At 55.4% G+C, this 15,093-nt stretch overlaps 1 protein-coding gene across 7 annotated transcripts in view; it reads left to right on the plus strand.

The window, feature by feature from the left end:
- Positions 1 to 15,093, plus strand: part of PLEKHM1 (pleckstrin homology and RUN domain containing M1) — a 50,921-nt gene that overhangs the window by 33,324 nt on the left and 2,504 nt on the right. For 3 of the 7 annotated variants that reach the window (XM_033416908.2, XM_033416910.2, XM_033416913.2), the window contains 6 exons: positions 2,638 to 3,561; positions 5,773 to 5,918; positions 9,151 to 9,398; positions 13,879 to 13,942; positions 14,471 to 14,628; positions 14,968 to 15,078. In XM_033416908.2, coding sequence (XP_033272799.1) covers positions 2,638 to 3,561; positions 5,773 to 5,918; positions 9,151 to 9,398; positions 13,879 to 13,942; positions 14,471 to 14,628; positions 14,968 to 15,078 — 1,651 coding nt within the window. Of the gene's footprint in view, positions 1 to 2,637; positions 3,562 to 5,772; positions 5,919 to 9,150; positions 9,399 to 10,674; positions 13,943 to 14,470; positions 14,629 to 14,967; positions 15,079 to 15,093 lie in introns of those variants that run through there. The other 4 variants (XM_012539165.3, XR_007473579.1, XM_033416909.2 and 1 more) reach the window with 4 other exon arrangements.

Genomic DNA, 15,093 nt, shown 5'->3' on the forward strand with positions numbered 1-15,093 from the left:
GGACCACCAAGGAAGTCCCTCTCATAAAATGTTAATAAAGTAATGCTCAAGACTGCCTACAGAGTACACAAATACTGTTTCATATATTGAAATGGAAAATATCTTCCCTGAAACTCTCCTATAAATCTTATGATTATACATAAGATACATAAGATAATCTTATGAGTATATAGACATCGTGATTCTGTCTGTAGCCCAGAGCAAACCCCCGCCTCTTAAAGGCCCAGGTGTTTCAACTGCTCCTTCCCAAGGCCTTTCTCTTAGTTTATTTAACAGCTCTGATGGGGTTTATTAGATCTGCTGTTTGTTCAGTGTCCTCTATGTGCAGTTTACAGTGAGGCCACCTTGATCTCCACACCCTGTGAAATTCCAGAAAGCATTAAATAACCATAACCTAATTTTTCTGTAACCCTCAGAAACAAACAAACACATGTGCTCTAGAGTCAGTTTCTTTCTCTCCTCATTTTCTGTTTGCAATGACCCAGCAGAGAATTCTCGCCAGGTTCCTGGGGCCCTGGCTCGGGGAGTCTGGGCAGAGCCCTGGTCTCCATGCTGCCTCCTTTTAGGTTTTTCTTCCAGCGCATGTGATGGTTGCAACCGTACCAGAGAAGGTGTGTTTTATGCCTGCATCATCAGGTACCCTGAAGGGTGGGAAGACCCTACACAATGGTTTGAAATCTCTAAGGCTAGTCCAGGCTGGGAGAGAGACGTGTGTCCTTTGGACCCCCTGGTTCAGGGGATGGTTGACCCCCAGGGAGCAGGGAGCATTGGGCTGTGTGTGGTACATAGACACGCACTCACTCACTCAGCAGATACTTACTGAGCATCTGTGATGTGCCAGGCACTGTTCTAGGTGCTGGGGACACAGCAGGAAACAAAGCAAAGTCCTTATCTTCACGAGACTTATACTCTAGTGTGAGAGGCAGGAAATAAGCAAATAAACAAGTAAACGTACAGTGTGGGCAGGTAATAATAATCTGTGGGGAATAGTAAATCGGGGAGGGAAGGAGGAAAGCACGAGACGATCTTTGTGTTTCGAGCGGGGAGAACATGTGCAAAGGCCCTGCGATGGGAACGTACTTGGCGTGTCCAGGAAAAGAGCGGAGACCAGAGTAGCTGGAATAGAGGAGATGGGGAGGGGGGTGGTTAGAGATGAGGTCAGAGTGATGGAGGGTCTCATGGGCCACAGAAAGGACGTCGGCTTTTGCTCTGAGGGAGACAGCAGCTTTGCAGGGTTTGGGGCGGCGAGACGTGATCTGACTTGTCTCTTGAAAGGGGGAGTCATACTGGCTCATTTGTTGAAGGGCTACAAGGGGACATAGACCAGTTAGGAGGCCACGGCCATAACAGGCCAGGGATGACGGCGGATTGAAGCCCTGAGGTAGTGGTGCAGGCGGTGTGGAGGAAGATTCTGGATATGCCAAGAGGATGGGCTGATGGATTAGATGTGGAGTGTGAAAGAAGGAAAATCAAGGATAACTCCAAGGTTTTTAGCCCAAGTAGCTGGAAGGATGAAGTTAGTCATTTTATGAGATGAGGAACTTCAGGAGAGAAGCGGGTTTGGAGTGGGAGAATCAGGAATTCATTTTTGGACATGTCAACTTTGAGAAGCCTGTTAGACATACACAGAGCAGTTGAAGATCAGAATCTAAAGTTCAAGGGCAAGGTCCAGGCTGGAGATAAAAACTGGGGAGTGGTTGACATAAAACCCCAAGACCAGGGGAGATCAGCTAGGAAGCTGGTGTCAGTAGAGAAGAGAATCCAGGGCTGAGCCCGGGGCCTCCAGCATTGAGAGGCCAGCAAGAGGAGGGGGAGCCTGGGACACAGGAGGGGGGACAGTGACGGCTGAGAAGAGCCAAGGGAAGGGGGGCTCAGCTGTGTCCAGTGATGCTGATGGGCTAGGCCAGATGGGGACCAAGGATTGGCCTTTGGACTTGGCGACAAGGAGGGCCTGGTAGCCTTCCCAAGGGCAGGTTCTGTGGAATGAGGGGACAGAAGGCTGCCTGGAGCAGCTTCAAGCAGGAATGGGAGCAGGGGGACTAGAGACAGTTCCCACACCTCCCCAGGGAGGTTTCTGAAAAGGGGACAGAGACACAGGGTGGTAATTAGAGATGCGAGTGGAGTCAAGAGGTTATTTTTAAAGCTGGGAGAAATAACAGCGTGTTTGTGGGCTGGTGGGAATGATCCAGTAGAGAAGGGAGGAAACGGCAGCGCAGGAGAGGGAGGGAGGATTGCTGGAGGGACGTCCTTGTCCTTGAGTATGTGGGGGGCGGTGGGACCCCCTGCACAGATGCACAAATGGGAGGGTTGGCCTCAGACATAAGCGTAGTCAGCTCATCCCTGGCGACGGGGGCAGTCAGAGTGTGGGTGCAGATGCTGGAAGGGAGAGGGGTAGTGGGGGGCATGTGGAGGTGATTGAGCGCTTTTATTCTCTCGGTGAAATTCAAGAACAAGGTCAACAGCTGGGGTGAGGATGCAATGGAGGCTCTCAAAAAGTGTTCCCATCCGGCCCATGGTGGGCCTGTGTTCTCCTGCTGGTCACGTCGTCTGCACGCAGGACAGGACTCAGGCCCCGGACGTTCTCCTGGGTGGTGAAGGGTCAGGCCCATCGTCTAAAGCACCTCTTTCTGCCTCCAGGGCTGTCTAACCCATTCCGGGGGCTTCTGAAGCTGGGCACGGTGGAGCGGCGGGGGGCCATGGGCATCTGGAAGGAACTCTTCTGCGAGCTCTCCCCGCTGGAGTTGCGCCTCTACCTGAGCGGCGAGGAGCGCACCTGCGTGGAGAACTGCTCTCTGCTGCGCTGTGAGTCCGTGGGCCCGGCCCACAGCGACGGCCGCTTCGAGCTGGTCTTCTCGGGCAAGAAGCTGACCCTGCGCTCCTCATGCCGCGATGAAGCCGAGGACTGGCTGGACCGTGTGCGCGAGGCGCTGCAGAAGTGCCGGCGGCCCCAGCAGGAGGAGGAGTGGGTGACCATCCAGTACCCAGACCAGCCCGAGGACCCTCCAGAGGCCCCCCAGGGTGGCCGCCCCTCCCACTCGGACCTGCTCTCGGAGCCTGAAACCCCCCAGGGCCCGCAGTTTGACTGGTCTTCTTCCCAGGTTCCCGAGCCAGACGCTATTAAGGAATCCCTTCTGTACCTGTACACAGACCGGACCTGGATGCCCTGTATCTTCTCCCTGTCCTTGGAGTCTCTGAAGTGCTTCCGCGTGAGAAACAACGAGAAGATGTTAAGTGACAGCCATGGAGTCGAGACCATCCGAGATATCCTGCCGGACACGAGCCTTGGGGGCCCATCCTTCTTCAAAATCATCACGGCCAAGGCCGTCCTGAAGCTGCAGGCCGGGAACGCTGAGGAGGCCGCCCTGTGGAGGGACCTGGTGCGCAAGGTCCTGGCGTCCTACCTGGAGACAGCTGAGGAGGCGGTGACACTCGGTGGGAGTCTGGATGAAAACTGTCAGGAGGTGCTGAAGTTCGCCACGCGGGAGAACGGCTTCCTGCTGCAGTACCTGGTGGCCATCCCCACGGAGAAAGGCCTCGACTCCCAGGGCTGCTTCTGTGCAGGTGCCGACTCGCTGTCCTGCTGCCCCCAGCCTGCTAGCCTCGCTCTGCCCGCGGTGGGGTTCCCACTCTAGGCTCTGCACCCCTTCCTGCTCCCCACGAGTGCCCCCATCCTGCCCCGGGGAAGTTGTAGCAAATGAGGCCGTTCCATGATCACATTGTATTCTTTTGGAGCAGGGGCGTGGTACCCTTCCAAAACATTTTTGCATGCTTTTGCAAGTGGACACAGTTTTTTTTTTTAAATTACAAAGATGGGCTCGTATTACTCAGAGCTGTCCAACAGAACTTTCTGTGATGATGAAAATGTTCTAGATCTGTGCTGTCCAGTACGGTTGCTACAAGCCACATGTGCCTACTGAGTACTTAAAATGTGGCTTCCTAGTGTGGAAGGAACTGAATTTTCAATTTGCTTTAATGTAAATATATTTAAACGTAAATGGGCCCCTGTGGCTCGTGGCCACCGTTTTAGACGGCGCAGCTATAACTATTGTTCTGCAACTTGGCTTTTTTCTGCTTAGGAGTATATTATGCATATTCTTCTACGTCAGTACGTCTGCTCTGTCATTAGCATCGTCAAATCCTGTGCTGGGCCCTGGGCCAGAGGCTTTATTTGGATAACCTTGTTTAATCCTCACAACAACGCTGTGGGGGTTTGTTTCTATTTGTAACTGAGGAAACTGAGTCACAGGGCTGGTAAGTACCTGTCCCACGCTCACACAGCGAGTGATGGTGGAGCCCGCAGAGGACCTGATGGTCCCAGAACCTGTGCTCTTTTCCAGGCCCTCACAGGGCCTCTCCGCTCCCTTGCTTTCAAGGCTTCGTGATCTTCTGCTGCTCACGTTCCATTTCTAGCTCTTCTCCCCAACCCAGACACCCACATCCATCACCCTGGGCCCTCCGGGTGAAGTGTGAGGAACCTGTGGGACGGGAGGCAAAAGCCTGCTTCAGGCATCTAGAGAGGAGTGGTCTGCAGCTGGTGCCCCTGGAGGATGGAGTAGCTAAGCAGAGCAGAGCTTCCCGCAGAAAATGTCTTCAAGCTGCTGCTCACCCCTCGCCCCCCACCAGCCAGACCCTAGCACTCACACTTTGCCCTTCAGCACGTGGGCGCCAGTCTCAGGGAGGAGGCCAGGCCTCCGGGGCTGGGAGGAGGGCTCCCTCGCTGGGGACATGGATGCTGGTGGGTGGCTCTCCCCACGCCTGCCGCCCGCCAGCCTGCCGGCCAAACTGAAACTGGGGAGCTCGGGCCTCCTCTCTGCCTGCGAGCGCAGCTCGGTGGCCGGGCAGACATCAGCCTCTGACATCTGGCTTGTATTTCATAGTTTACAGGGCGCTTTCAAAACTCCATTTAAACTTTGTAATAACCCCACAGAAGAGCAAGTAGTAGGGAATTGGAACCTTGCAAAACTTCGGTCAGGATGAGACAGCTAGCATGCAGAAGAACCAGTCCTTCTGGTCCCCGGGAGGTGGAAGGGACTCTTGCCCTGGCCCTGTAGGAGGCAGGGCCTGTGTCAGGATTCGAGCCAGGCCTTTGTTGTGCCCTGGGCACACCCCACTCCTGGTCCCCCCACCTTCCCCCGCCCCCCTGTGGAGGGCCCTCCAGCAGAGGGACTGAAGCTGGCCCTGAACCACTGTCCCGAGGTATCAGGCAGCTGTGGCTTCCAGCTGGCCCCAGGCCATGTCCAGACAGCCCTGCCTCTGGCTGGCTTCCCCACCCACTCCCTGCGGCCAGCCCCATGTCCCCAGCTCCCGCCCTGCTTGGCGAGACCCTGACTCCGTGGCTTCCATTTCTGGGCCGCCATGGAGGAGTGGACCTAGAGGAGGCTGGCACTGTTGTGCAAGCAGTGAAGAGAGGCAGCTGGGAATGAGAGAATGAGGGCTCTCCACCAGCCCCACCCAAATCTGACTCCCACTGTGCCGCTCCATCGTTGTGTGACTGGGCAGGTTTCCTGACCTCTCTGTGCATCAGCTTCTTCAGCTGTGAAATGCCGCTGATAATTCTTAACAGTGTTTTGTCGTAAAGATTAACTAATAGGGTTGGTTCTGACTGGTGGGCGTAGGAGCGGTGGTGGTTTTCATCTTCGTACTCTCCTTTTTAATCTTTCTATGGATACTTTCCTTAGATAGCGGGCCCTTTCTGCCTTGGCCGCTTCCGGGTCACTCAGGAGCTGACCCCGTCCCCACCGCTGCTCACCCTCTCCCTGTTCTTCTCCCCAGGCTGCTCCCGGCAGATCGGCTTCTCGTTTGTACGGCCCAAGCTCTGTGCCTTCTCTGGCCTCTACTACTGTGACATCTGCCATCAAGACGATGCCTCAGTGATCCCGGCCAGGATCATCCACAACTGGGACCTCACCAAGCGCCCGGTGAGTCTGCAGCCCAGCCTGCCGCGGCCGCACGGGGCTGCCGAGCGACAGGGGGGCGTCGCTCCTCTCTGTGGCTGCTGTTCGTATGTTTGGGGGAGTTTGGCTCTAGGGAAGCCCGGGTCACTAGTTCAGGCCCCATGCCGTGGGGGAGTTGACCAAGAAAGTAACTGGGTGCTGGTCTCCAGCCCCTGGACACAGCTCTGTCAGTGCCTACCTTGGTCCGCAGGTGGGAATCTGAGGATGGTTTGCTGCAGCTCCCCATGGATACATATAAAACTGTTTAAAGCACCAACAACTAGATACATAGATGGAAATGATAGATAGGATAGATTAGATATAGATGGTTGGGTGGATGGGTTAGGTGGGTAGATGCGTGCATGGATGGATAGGTAGATCGGTGGGTAGATGTGGATGAGTGGATGGAAGGATGAGTGAGTGGATGGGTGGGTGGGAGGGTGGGTGGGTGGGTGGATGAGTATGGATTGGGTGGGTGGATGGGTGGATGGGTGGATGGGTGGGTGGGTGGATGGGTGGGTGGGTGGGTGGATGGATGGGTGGGCTAGCCAGCTGGCTGCACTTTCCCTGGGAGCATTTTTCCATGCATTTTTGTTTTTTACATTTACATCTACTTTTTTTTTTCACCGTTCAAAATCATCTTTATTCGGTTGTTTAGCCTTTCTTCCCCACCCCCAAGATTACAAGCTCCTGCATCTACTTTTTGTAAAGTTTGGGATCATGCTGGACTCATACTGCTTTATAACGTGCTTTGTTTAGTTAGTATTACATCTTGGGTACTTTTTTATGTTCACCAAATGCTTCCGCATAAGATGTATTCTCTGATCTTTCAGATTTTCCTCTTCAGCTGAGCTTACCCACTTACGTAGCTGTGTTACCATGAGCAGACTATTTAACTTCACTTCCCTCGTCTGTAAAGGGGGATTAATAACAGCGTCTGTCCCCAGGCTGTGTGAGGACCAAAAGAGACAGTACCCACCAGTCACTTAGCTGGTGCCTTACATTAGTGCCCTGAGGCCTCACCTTCTGCCCCTAATTTGCTTGAGGGTCTGCCTCAAGGGGCGCAAACTTGGCTTTCTTCCAAAGGCACAGATTTCTGCTAAGACAAGACACAGAAACACCGGGAAGAGGTTGGGTGCTTCTCTCAAGACCCAGGCCTGCCGGCCGTGCTGTCTCATTATGTGGAGGTGTCTTCACATGTCCCCATCAGAGTCCAGGGAACATGGTTCTCAGAGCCCGTACCACCCTGACCCCCACCCCGCTGGGGGTGAGAACCTTCCAAAGACATTAGCTTCACTTTGGCTTTTTTATTGGTTACCTCATCCCCACCCCTGCCCTCAATGTTAAGTATTTAACTAACTACATGGAGAAAACTAAGCCTCAAGATCACCGCAGATGCGAAGAACCCTCTGCCCATAAAACACCCTCCCTGCTTACAACACCCAGGTGCCTCTGTTGAGCCACCTTCTTTTCACTGCTGTAATTTTGGTACCACTTCCTTTTTCCAACTGGAGAATTCTAACACTTCCCTTGGCATGCCTGAGGTCAGGAAATATCCAGCTCTCTCAAAGATCCCGGGCCTGGGAAGGACATGAAAATTCACACTAGAAAGTGGCTGATCGGCGGGTTAAGGGCCCTTTGTCCACTGTTACCACTCTGGCTGACCCACTTGTGCAAGGTCCGGCTGGCACTACTTGGCAGGATGTCAGCCCAGGCCTGGGGCTTCTCTCTTTGTCTGTCTCCTCCACACCCACGGGGGAGGGACAGTCCCTGGGGAGCTCGAAGCCCATGCCTGTCGGCAGAACTTGGCAGTTTTCAGCGCACATTCCTGCGTGGTATTTCATCTGAGCCTCGCCAGAAGCCTGGGGCTGAGTCGTGGGAAGGGCTGGGGAGCAGCAGTTTGACCCGAGTCACGGACTCACCAGGCTTTTGCCAGTGGGCTGCCTATTGGCTGGGGGCTGGTTCCTCAGGGCTCTGGGAAATGGGAAAAGATGGAGTTGTCAGCTGCTGCGGGAGGCGAGAGATGCTGGTGAAGCTGGTGGAGCAGCCCCCAGCCTAACGGTCTCCTGAGGGCCCTGTTACGTCCCCCTGAGCCAGGGGATAGACACCGGGACCCACAGGCACTCACAGAGTCTGATGGCAGCTCCCCTTTACAGAGGATACGCTTACATGGATTTTCTTTTCATCTAAGCTCAAAATTATCCCATGAGCTAGGTGCTTTTATTTTCCCCATTTTACAGATGAGGAAACTGATTCACAGAGAGGTTAGGTAAGTTTCATAAGGTCATACAGCTGGGAAGGGGCGAACCAGGAGCCAAAGCCCGACTCCTGAGCACTGCAGGGTGGTTGACGGTGGAGAACATCTCAGCTCCTCCATCCTTATCACAGCAAGGAGGAGACTGCAGGGGAGAGGGGCTCCTCTTCAGCACGTGAGGCAGCCAAGTGTGCAGAGACAACACCTCGGTTTAGACCCGGGCTCTGCTTTCTTCCGGTGGCTTGGGTAAGCCACTTTAGCTTCTCTGAGTCTCAGTTTCCTCATGTGTAAAATGGGGATGATGACACCTTCCCTTCTGGGTTGTTGTGAGGATGTGGTCGAGGTCCTTAGCCCAGCGTCTGGCAAATAGTAGGTGCTCAGTAGTTGGCTTTGGCATCAGGGTCAGGGCTGAGGGTAGAACCTTCAAAGTCCTATCACGTGGGAGAGGCCCAGATTGATCTCTCAAATCCGCATGGAGACTTGGGGGGCCCTGGTTGGTGCTGCTGGCAGGGGTGGAGGGAGCTCAGGAAACCTCTAGTTAAGCTGTGTCTGATCCGTAGCTTACTGTGGTTGGAGCCTGACTCACACCCGTCACCTGGTTCCTGAGTCGGCCCGGGGTAGTGCCTGTTTCCTTTTGGCAGGAAGGTGGGGGCAGGGACGACAGGAAATAGTGGGAAGGATCTGTGAGGCCCAGGAGGAGAGGCGTGTTGACCGGAGCAGCCCCTCCTCTGTCCCAGCACTGTCAGGAGGGGCAGCAGCTGGTGTCAAGGGGGAAGAGTGGGTTTGGAAGTCAGATAAACTGGGTTCACATCATGACTTGTGCGAGCTGTGGACCTTGGCCAAGTCACTTCCTCTCTCTGAACCTCAGTTTCCTCATCCGTAAAATGAAGATGGTACCACTTCCCTCGGCAGGTGGTGGGAGGCGTGAGCGAGTGAGTAGGTAACACAGTGCCTGGCCCTCAGGTGCTCACCAGATGGCCCTCCTATCTCACCCTCGCTGCCTGGTGGTGTCCCCAGGTCTGCAGGCAGGCCCTGAAGTTCCTGACGCAGATCCGGGCCCAGCCCCTCATCAACCTGCAGCTGGTGAACGCGTCTCTGTACGAGCACGTGGAGCGGATGCACCTCATCGGTAGGAGCCGGGAGCAGCTGAAGCTCCTGGGGGATTACCTCGGCCTGTGCCGAAGCGGAGCCCTGAAGGAGTTGAGCAAGAGGTGAGCACCCTGGGCGTGCATGGATGCGCACACGCACGCACACACACGCGCACACACACAAATACGCGCGCACACACATGCACATACACACGCACACACACAAATGCACATATGCACGCACACAAATACGCACACGCACGCACACATGCACACACACAAATGCACATACACACGCACGCACACACAAATACACACGCACGCACGCACACACACACACACAAATACACATACACACGGGGTCAGTGCAAAAGCAGCTTCTCGGAAGAAATGCCGGGGCTGGGTGGAGAACGCTTTCCCTTTGCATTTAGGAGTGGCTTTTATTTGTGCTTGTATTTGTTCATTCATTCATTTGACAAATATTTACTGAGAACGTGCTCAGGGTCCATCACTGGGCTTGGGGCATGGGCCCCAGTGCTGAGCAAGGTGGACCTGGGTCCTGCATGGCAGGTGAGTAAGGCAGCACCTTACTGCTGAGTGAGGGCTGGAGGAGGGAGTTGGACGCCCTGGAAGTCCTACTGGAGGGGCGGGGGATCTAACCCAGACTGGAGGAGGGCGGAGTGGGGAAGGCTCCCTGGAGGAACTGACATCCAAGGTGAGACCTGCCAAACGAGTGGGAAAGCGAGGAGACGCAGGAAAGACTGTTCCAGATAGAAGGAGTGGTGTGCTCAGGCTGTGAATGAAGGCCCCATGCGTGGAAGGCAGAACTTTCGGGGGGTGAGGAGGGAAGTAGGGATGTGGTGAGAGGAGGCTGGAGAGGTGAGAAGGGCTGTGTCGCCCTGGCTCCTCTGGTTGCCACCAGCCGTTCACCCCATGCGGCTTGGCTTTGCTGCTGTGGCAGCATCCGTCCCCAAATCCTCGCAAGAGGACAGGGTTGTGTGGGACCCTTAAGATGCCCTTCAAGAAGCTTCTTGGTACCCGGGGCCTGAAGGGGACCTTCAGTGCTCAGTCGGGGCTGAGGGGTGACACCTTCTGTGGGGCCCTAGGAGGGCAGAGCTCAGGCGATGAGCTGCTGCCGGCTGCCCAGTTGGGCTTCGCCGCTGGGTTTCTGAGGTCTTGGAGCGGCTCACAAGTCCCTCCACTTTCCCCCTGCAGCCACCCCTCCCGACAGCGCTGGCCCAGAGACCGCCTGTCTGACGGGCTCCCTGCTCAGTCCTGGTGCCCGTCGGGGCGGCGCAGGGAGAGACTGCTGCGGGGAGCCCCTCTCCTAGGCAGAGAGCAGAGGCTGGCCCCTCCCAGGCTCCCAGAGCAGCCGGCTGAGCCCTGGTCTCCTCCACAGGGCCCAGAAGGACAGAAAGCCCTTTGGGGGCCACCGTGAGGGACCTGAAAGGCTGCTTCTGGGAAGGCTCTTTCTGTCTCCATAATCAGCTGGGTGCCTGGGTCCCTACTCACTCCCATCCTTCCTGAGATTCCAGGACCCAGGGCTCCAGAGTCTGCCCTCCTGCCCCTCTGTCCAGGTCAAGTGGGACCCTGTCACCCTCCCCGGTCCAGGGTTCTCTGCAGACTGAGAAGACCAGGTGCCCGTAGGGTGGGTCCTGGGTGCCGGCCTCATTCACCCATCCCTGCCGTGCTGAGATTGTTTGGTCAGCAGCCTTACTGGCCTGTCCGGGCTGCCCTGCCTGGGCACTGGGGACAGTCCTGCCTCTTTCTCTGTGGCCCTGCTGTTCCCATCCTTGGGTGGCAGCGCTGCACACAGTGCTCAGGGCCAGGCCTGTGGAAGTCCCATTTCAGAAGCAGCGTGGGGCGGGGGAAAGAGTCCAGGCGCAGCCTCCGCCTGGCCCCAGATCCACTGTGTGACTCAGGGAAGTTGCTTCACTTCTCTGAGCTCCAGCTTTCTTGTCTGTAAAATGGGCCAGTGATCCCTGTGTTGACGTGGCTTCCCAGAGTTGTGGTGAGGGCCACATGAGGGGATCAGTGTCTGGGGTGGGACAGGGACAGGTGGACAAATGGCCCTGGGTCAGGGCGGCGTGTGCCATGAAGAAGGAAGGAAGGGCCAGGGGAGCTCCCGGAGGAGGTGGCATCAGTTGAGGGTTTGTGAAGTTCATTTCTTTTGTTCTTTTAAAAAGAAAAAGTGCTTTTCTTTTTCTTCTTTACAAAGATAGTATTCAAATAGTATGAAAGAGAGTCAAGCAGAAAGTTGGGATCCCCCTTCTCTAGTCTGGCCACCATCAGTTCTGTTAGATGCTCCAGACCCCTCTTGGTCCTCACACAGGAGAACAGAGTTGCCGCCACACAAACGGCATCACGTGTGTAGTGAACTGGGGTTCAGCAAAAGAAGCAGAGAAGAAAGCAGAAGGGAGGGCCCGCTTTCCTGGCTAAGGGAACCCACGGCATGGAGGCGGGACAGGAGCACGGCTCGCCAGGGCCTTCGGGGGACTCAGGGCAGCCAGGTGGTGGGTCAGGGGCCAGACCTCGAAGGTCCCCTGTGCCACAGCAAAGGCGTCTAGATTTGATGCTGCTGGCATTGGGGAGCTGTTGAGGGGTTTTGAGCAAGGGATGGTCACGTTCAGTCAGGAGTTTAGGAAAGACCAGTTTAGCAGCAGTGGAGCGTGGGTGCTGGTGTAGGAATTGGCCCAGGAGGTGAGGAGGCCTGGACTGAGTCAGCCAGAGTGAAGGGTGAGAGGACGGGAAGGGCTGAGGAGAAACAGGCAGGTTTTGGATGTGGGATCCCCTTTCTCTCAGGGGCCTGCCCTGGCAAAGGGTCTCCTCCCTGACCTCATCTCCCCCAACAGTTGTACGGCCTCACTTGAGGGTATGACAGACCCAGGATAGGTGGCTCGTAGGGAAGGCCCTGGGCCTGGCTGGCCCCCTGGGCTTCCACGACTGTGGGCAGGGGACTCTCCATCCAAATCAGCCCCACCCTTCCTGCCGGCGCAGCAGCAGCCTGTGCACCCCGCACCGCCTGCATTTTCCTGGTGATAAACGGCAGCGTCCTGTTCCCAGAAAGCTGGAAGTTTACTGGGGAGACCAGCACGTTGAGCTGAGTGGCCGCATCCTCACCCCACGCAGCACAGCCTGGCCTGCCTGCCTGGTGGAACTTGCCATCTCGGCCCCGGGTGGGGTCCCCCCTGGACCACAGCTGAGGCCACGGGGTGGGCAAAGGCAAGCACCCACTCCAGATGCCGCGGGGCCTGGCACCTTCCCGCCTCCAGGTGTCCAGAGCATCCTGGGGCAGGTTCCCACGCTTCCTCAGACTGGGAGAATTCTCCCCCCAACCCCAGTACCAACACAGACACACAGCAAGGCTAGACAAGTTTTTGTACCAGGGGAATTTCTGCAGGTGTTTCCTCTCCATCTCTCAGGATGTGACCCTTGGGATCTGTGCCATTGGTGAGGTGGAAACTAGAGCTGGGTTGGCAGCTGAGCTCTCGTCCTCTGCCTCCCCCACCCCCCGCCCTCCCCCATCTCTGAAATGGGATCTGCTGCACTCAGGACGTGTCTCAGCTCCTCTCCCATAGCACTGAAACCAGATGCTTAAATGTCTGTCCCTCCACTAGACCAGGGGCTACAGGAAGGCAGAGGCCACGTCCTGTGCATTTCTGTCCCCAGCCCTGTCCCTGGTATGTAATAGTGGCAATAATGACAACAGTTAACACCTACAGGCATTCACTGGGTGGAAAGGATGCAGGCTCTGGAGCCAGACTCCTGCGTTTGTTCAGGCTCCAGCTCCGCCACTTACTAGCTGTGTGACCACAGGCAAGTTATTTAACCTCTCTGGGCCTCCATTTCCTCTTGCAAAATGGGGGTTATAATAGTGTCAACCTCACAGGAGTCTTGTGAAAATTAAGTGAGTTAATATATATAAAGCTTAGTCCCGTTCCCGGTACCAAGCGTTAGCTTTCCTCATCATCCTCATCATTATTAGTTTTTAAGTAGATGTTTATTTTTTATATCTTCAAATTAAAATTTTTGTGGCTTTATTGAGTATACTTGACAAAATTATAAGACATTTAAAGTGTATGTTGTGATGATTTGACATATGATTACATTGTGAAAGGATTCCTCCCATCTGGTTAATTAGCATATCCATCATCCTCACATATTTTATATATTTTTATATATATATACATGGTGTTTGTGTGTGTGTGTGTGTGTGTGTGTCTGAGAGAGAGACAGAGACAGAGAACATTTGAGTTCTACTCTTAGCAAATTTCAATTATGCAGTGCAGTGTTATCAACTGTGGTTAACAATTATTTCTTGTTTACTATGTACGAGGCACTGTACCGGATGCTTTAAATAAATTATTTCATCCTCAGAACAGCGCTCTTTCTCAGGTGAGGAAACCTAAGGTTCAGAGAGGTTAAGTAACTTACCCAAGGTCCCAACAGCTTTTCACCTGGAAGCCCAGGTCCCAAGCCCAGGCGACTGACTGCTCCGCCCAGGCGGGAGCTGTTTATGCCTGGTCAGCAGCGCTGAGGGAATGAAACCAAACCCAGGTTGGCCAGGCTTCCTTCTAAGGAATCTCTTGTGTTTTCTTTGAAGACTCAACCACAGGAATTATCTCTTGGAGTCTCCTCACAAGTACAGTGTCGCGGACCTCCAGCAGGTGAGAATGCCACCCCCCAGACCTCTCTAGAGGGACCTTATTCCTGGAGAAATCAGAAAGGGAGATGATGGGGTGCGGGGAGAGTGCCTGCAGTTTACTGAGGCAAGACAGCCGTCTTCAGCTCTTTGGTAGCTCGGAACGGGTGTCCCGCCATCCACGTTCCTGGGCAGTGGCTGAGCCCCCAGCGCCCCTGGGACAAGCAGGCACTGCAGCAAAGCCCAGGCTCACAGGGCTCGGCCCCTTCCCTGCGTCTGGACTCCTCCCCGGCAGGGAGGGCAGAGGGAGGGGTGAGGGTTTGGGACGTTCCTTTCCTCAAGGGAGGGTACAGTGGATTCCTCCGTGCGCAAGGGCTGCACGTGCTCAGCCTGATTCCGGGAGGTTTTCTTGCCCAAGTGGAAGGAAACTCCTCTTGGGGTAGGAGTTCTTCAGGCAGGGTGCCAGGAGCAGCAGCAGACCACGTCTTGCAGGCAGCCTCAGGCTCAGCACAGCTGCTTAAAAGGCCTGGTGGCCCACGCTTGCCCTCCACAGATCGCGGACGGGCTGTATGAAGGATTCCTCAAGTCCCTGATCGAGTTTGCCTCCCAGCACGTGTACCACTGCGACCTGTGCACCCAGCGCGGCTTCATCTGCCAGATCTGCCACCACCACGACATCATCTTCCCCTTTGAGTTTGACACCACCGTCAGGTATGCGGACCCTCAGCCAGCCACCCCGCCCCACCCCCATTCCCACCCGGCCCCACGGAGTCCCCGGGCGGCAGGCCCGGTACCCAGGGAGGGGGACAAGACAAGCCCTCACAGGACTCCCTGCCTCCACCGAGCCATCCATGTTTCTGGAGAAGAGGTGGCTGCTGCCTCTTTGAGTTGCGGTGGGAGGACCTCAGTTTCGTCCTCTATGAGCAGGTGGAGGAGGAACTGGATGAGTTTCTGGCCTGGAGTGTTGGCACAGGCCGGGCATAAAGCGGGCACCTGGTGGGTGGTACCTGCCACTGCCTCTGCCCCCGTAACAATTGTTCTTGTCCCCAGTTATTGCTCATTATCAGAAGCCTCTAAATGGAAAAATTCATCCACCAAACCTCCATTCCAATCCATGTGGGAGTGGAAAACCGAACTGGTGGGAGCATTCATTCATTTTCAGTAGGTGTCCCCAGA

Source organism: Orcinus orca, chromosome 19 (assembly GCF_937001465.1).
Source record: "Orcinus orca chromosome 19, mOrcOrc1.1, whole genome shotgun sequence".
NCBI classification, from domain to species: domain Eukaryota; kingdom Metazoa; phylum Chordata; class Mammalia; order Artiodactyla; family Delphinidae; genus Orcinus; species Orcinus orca.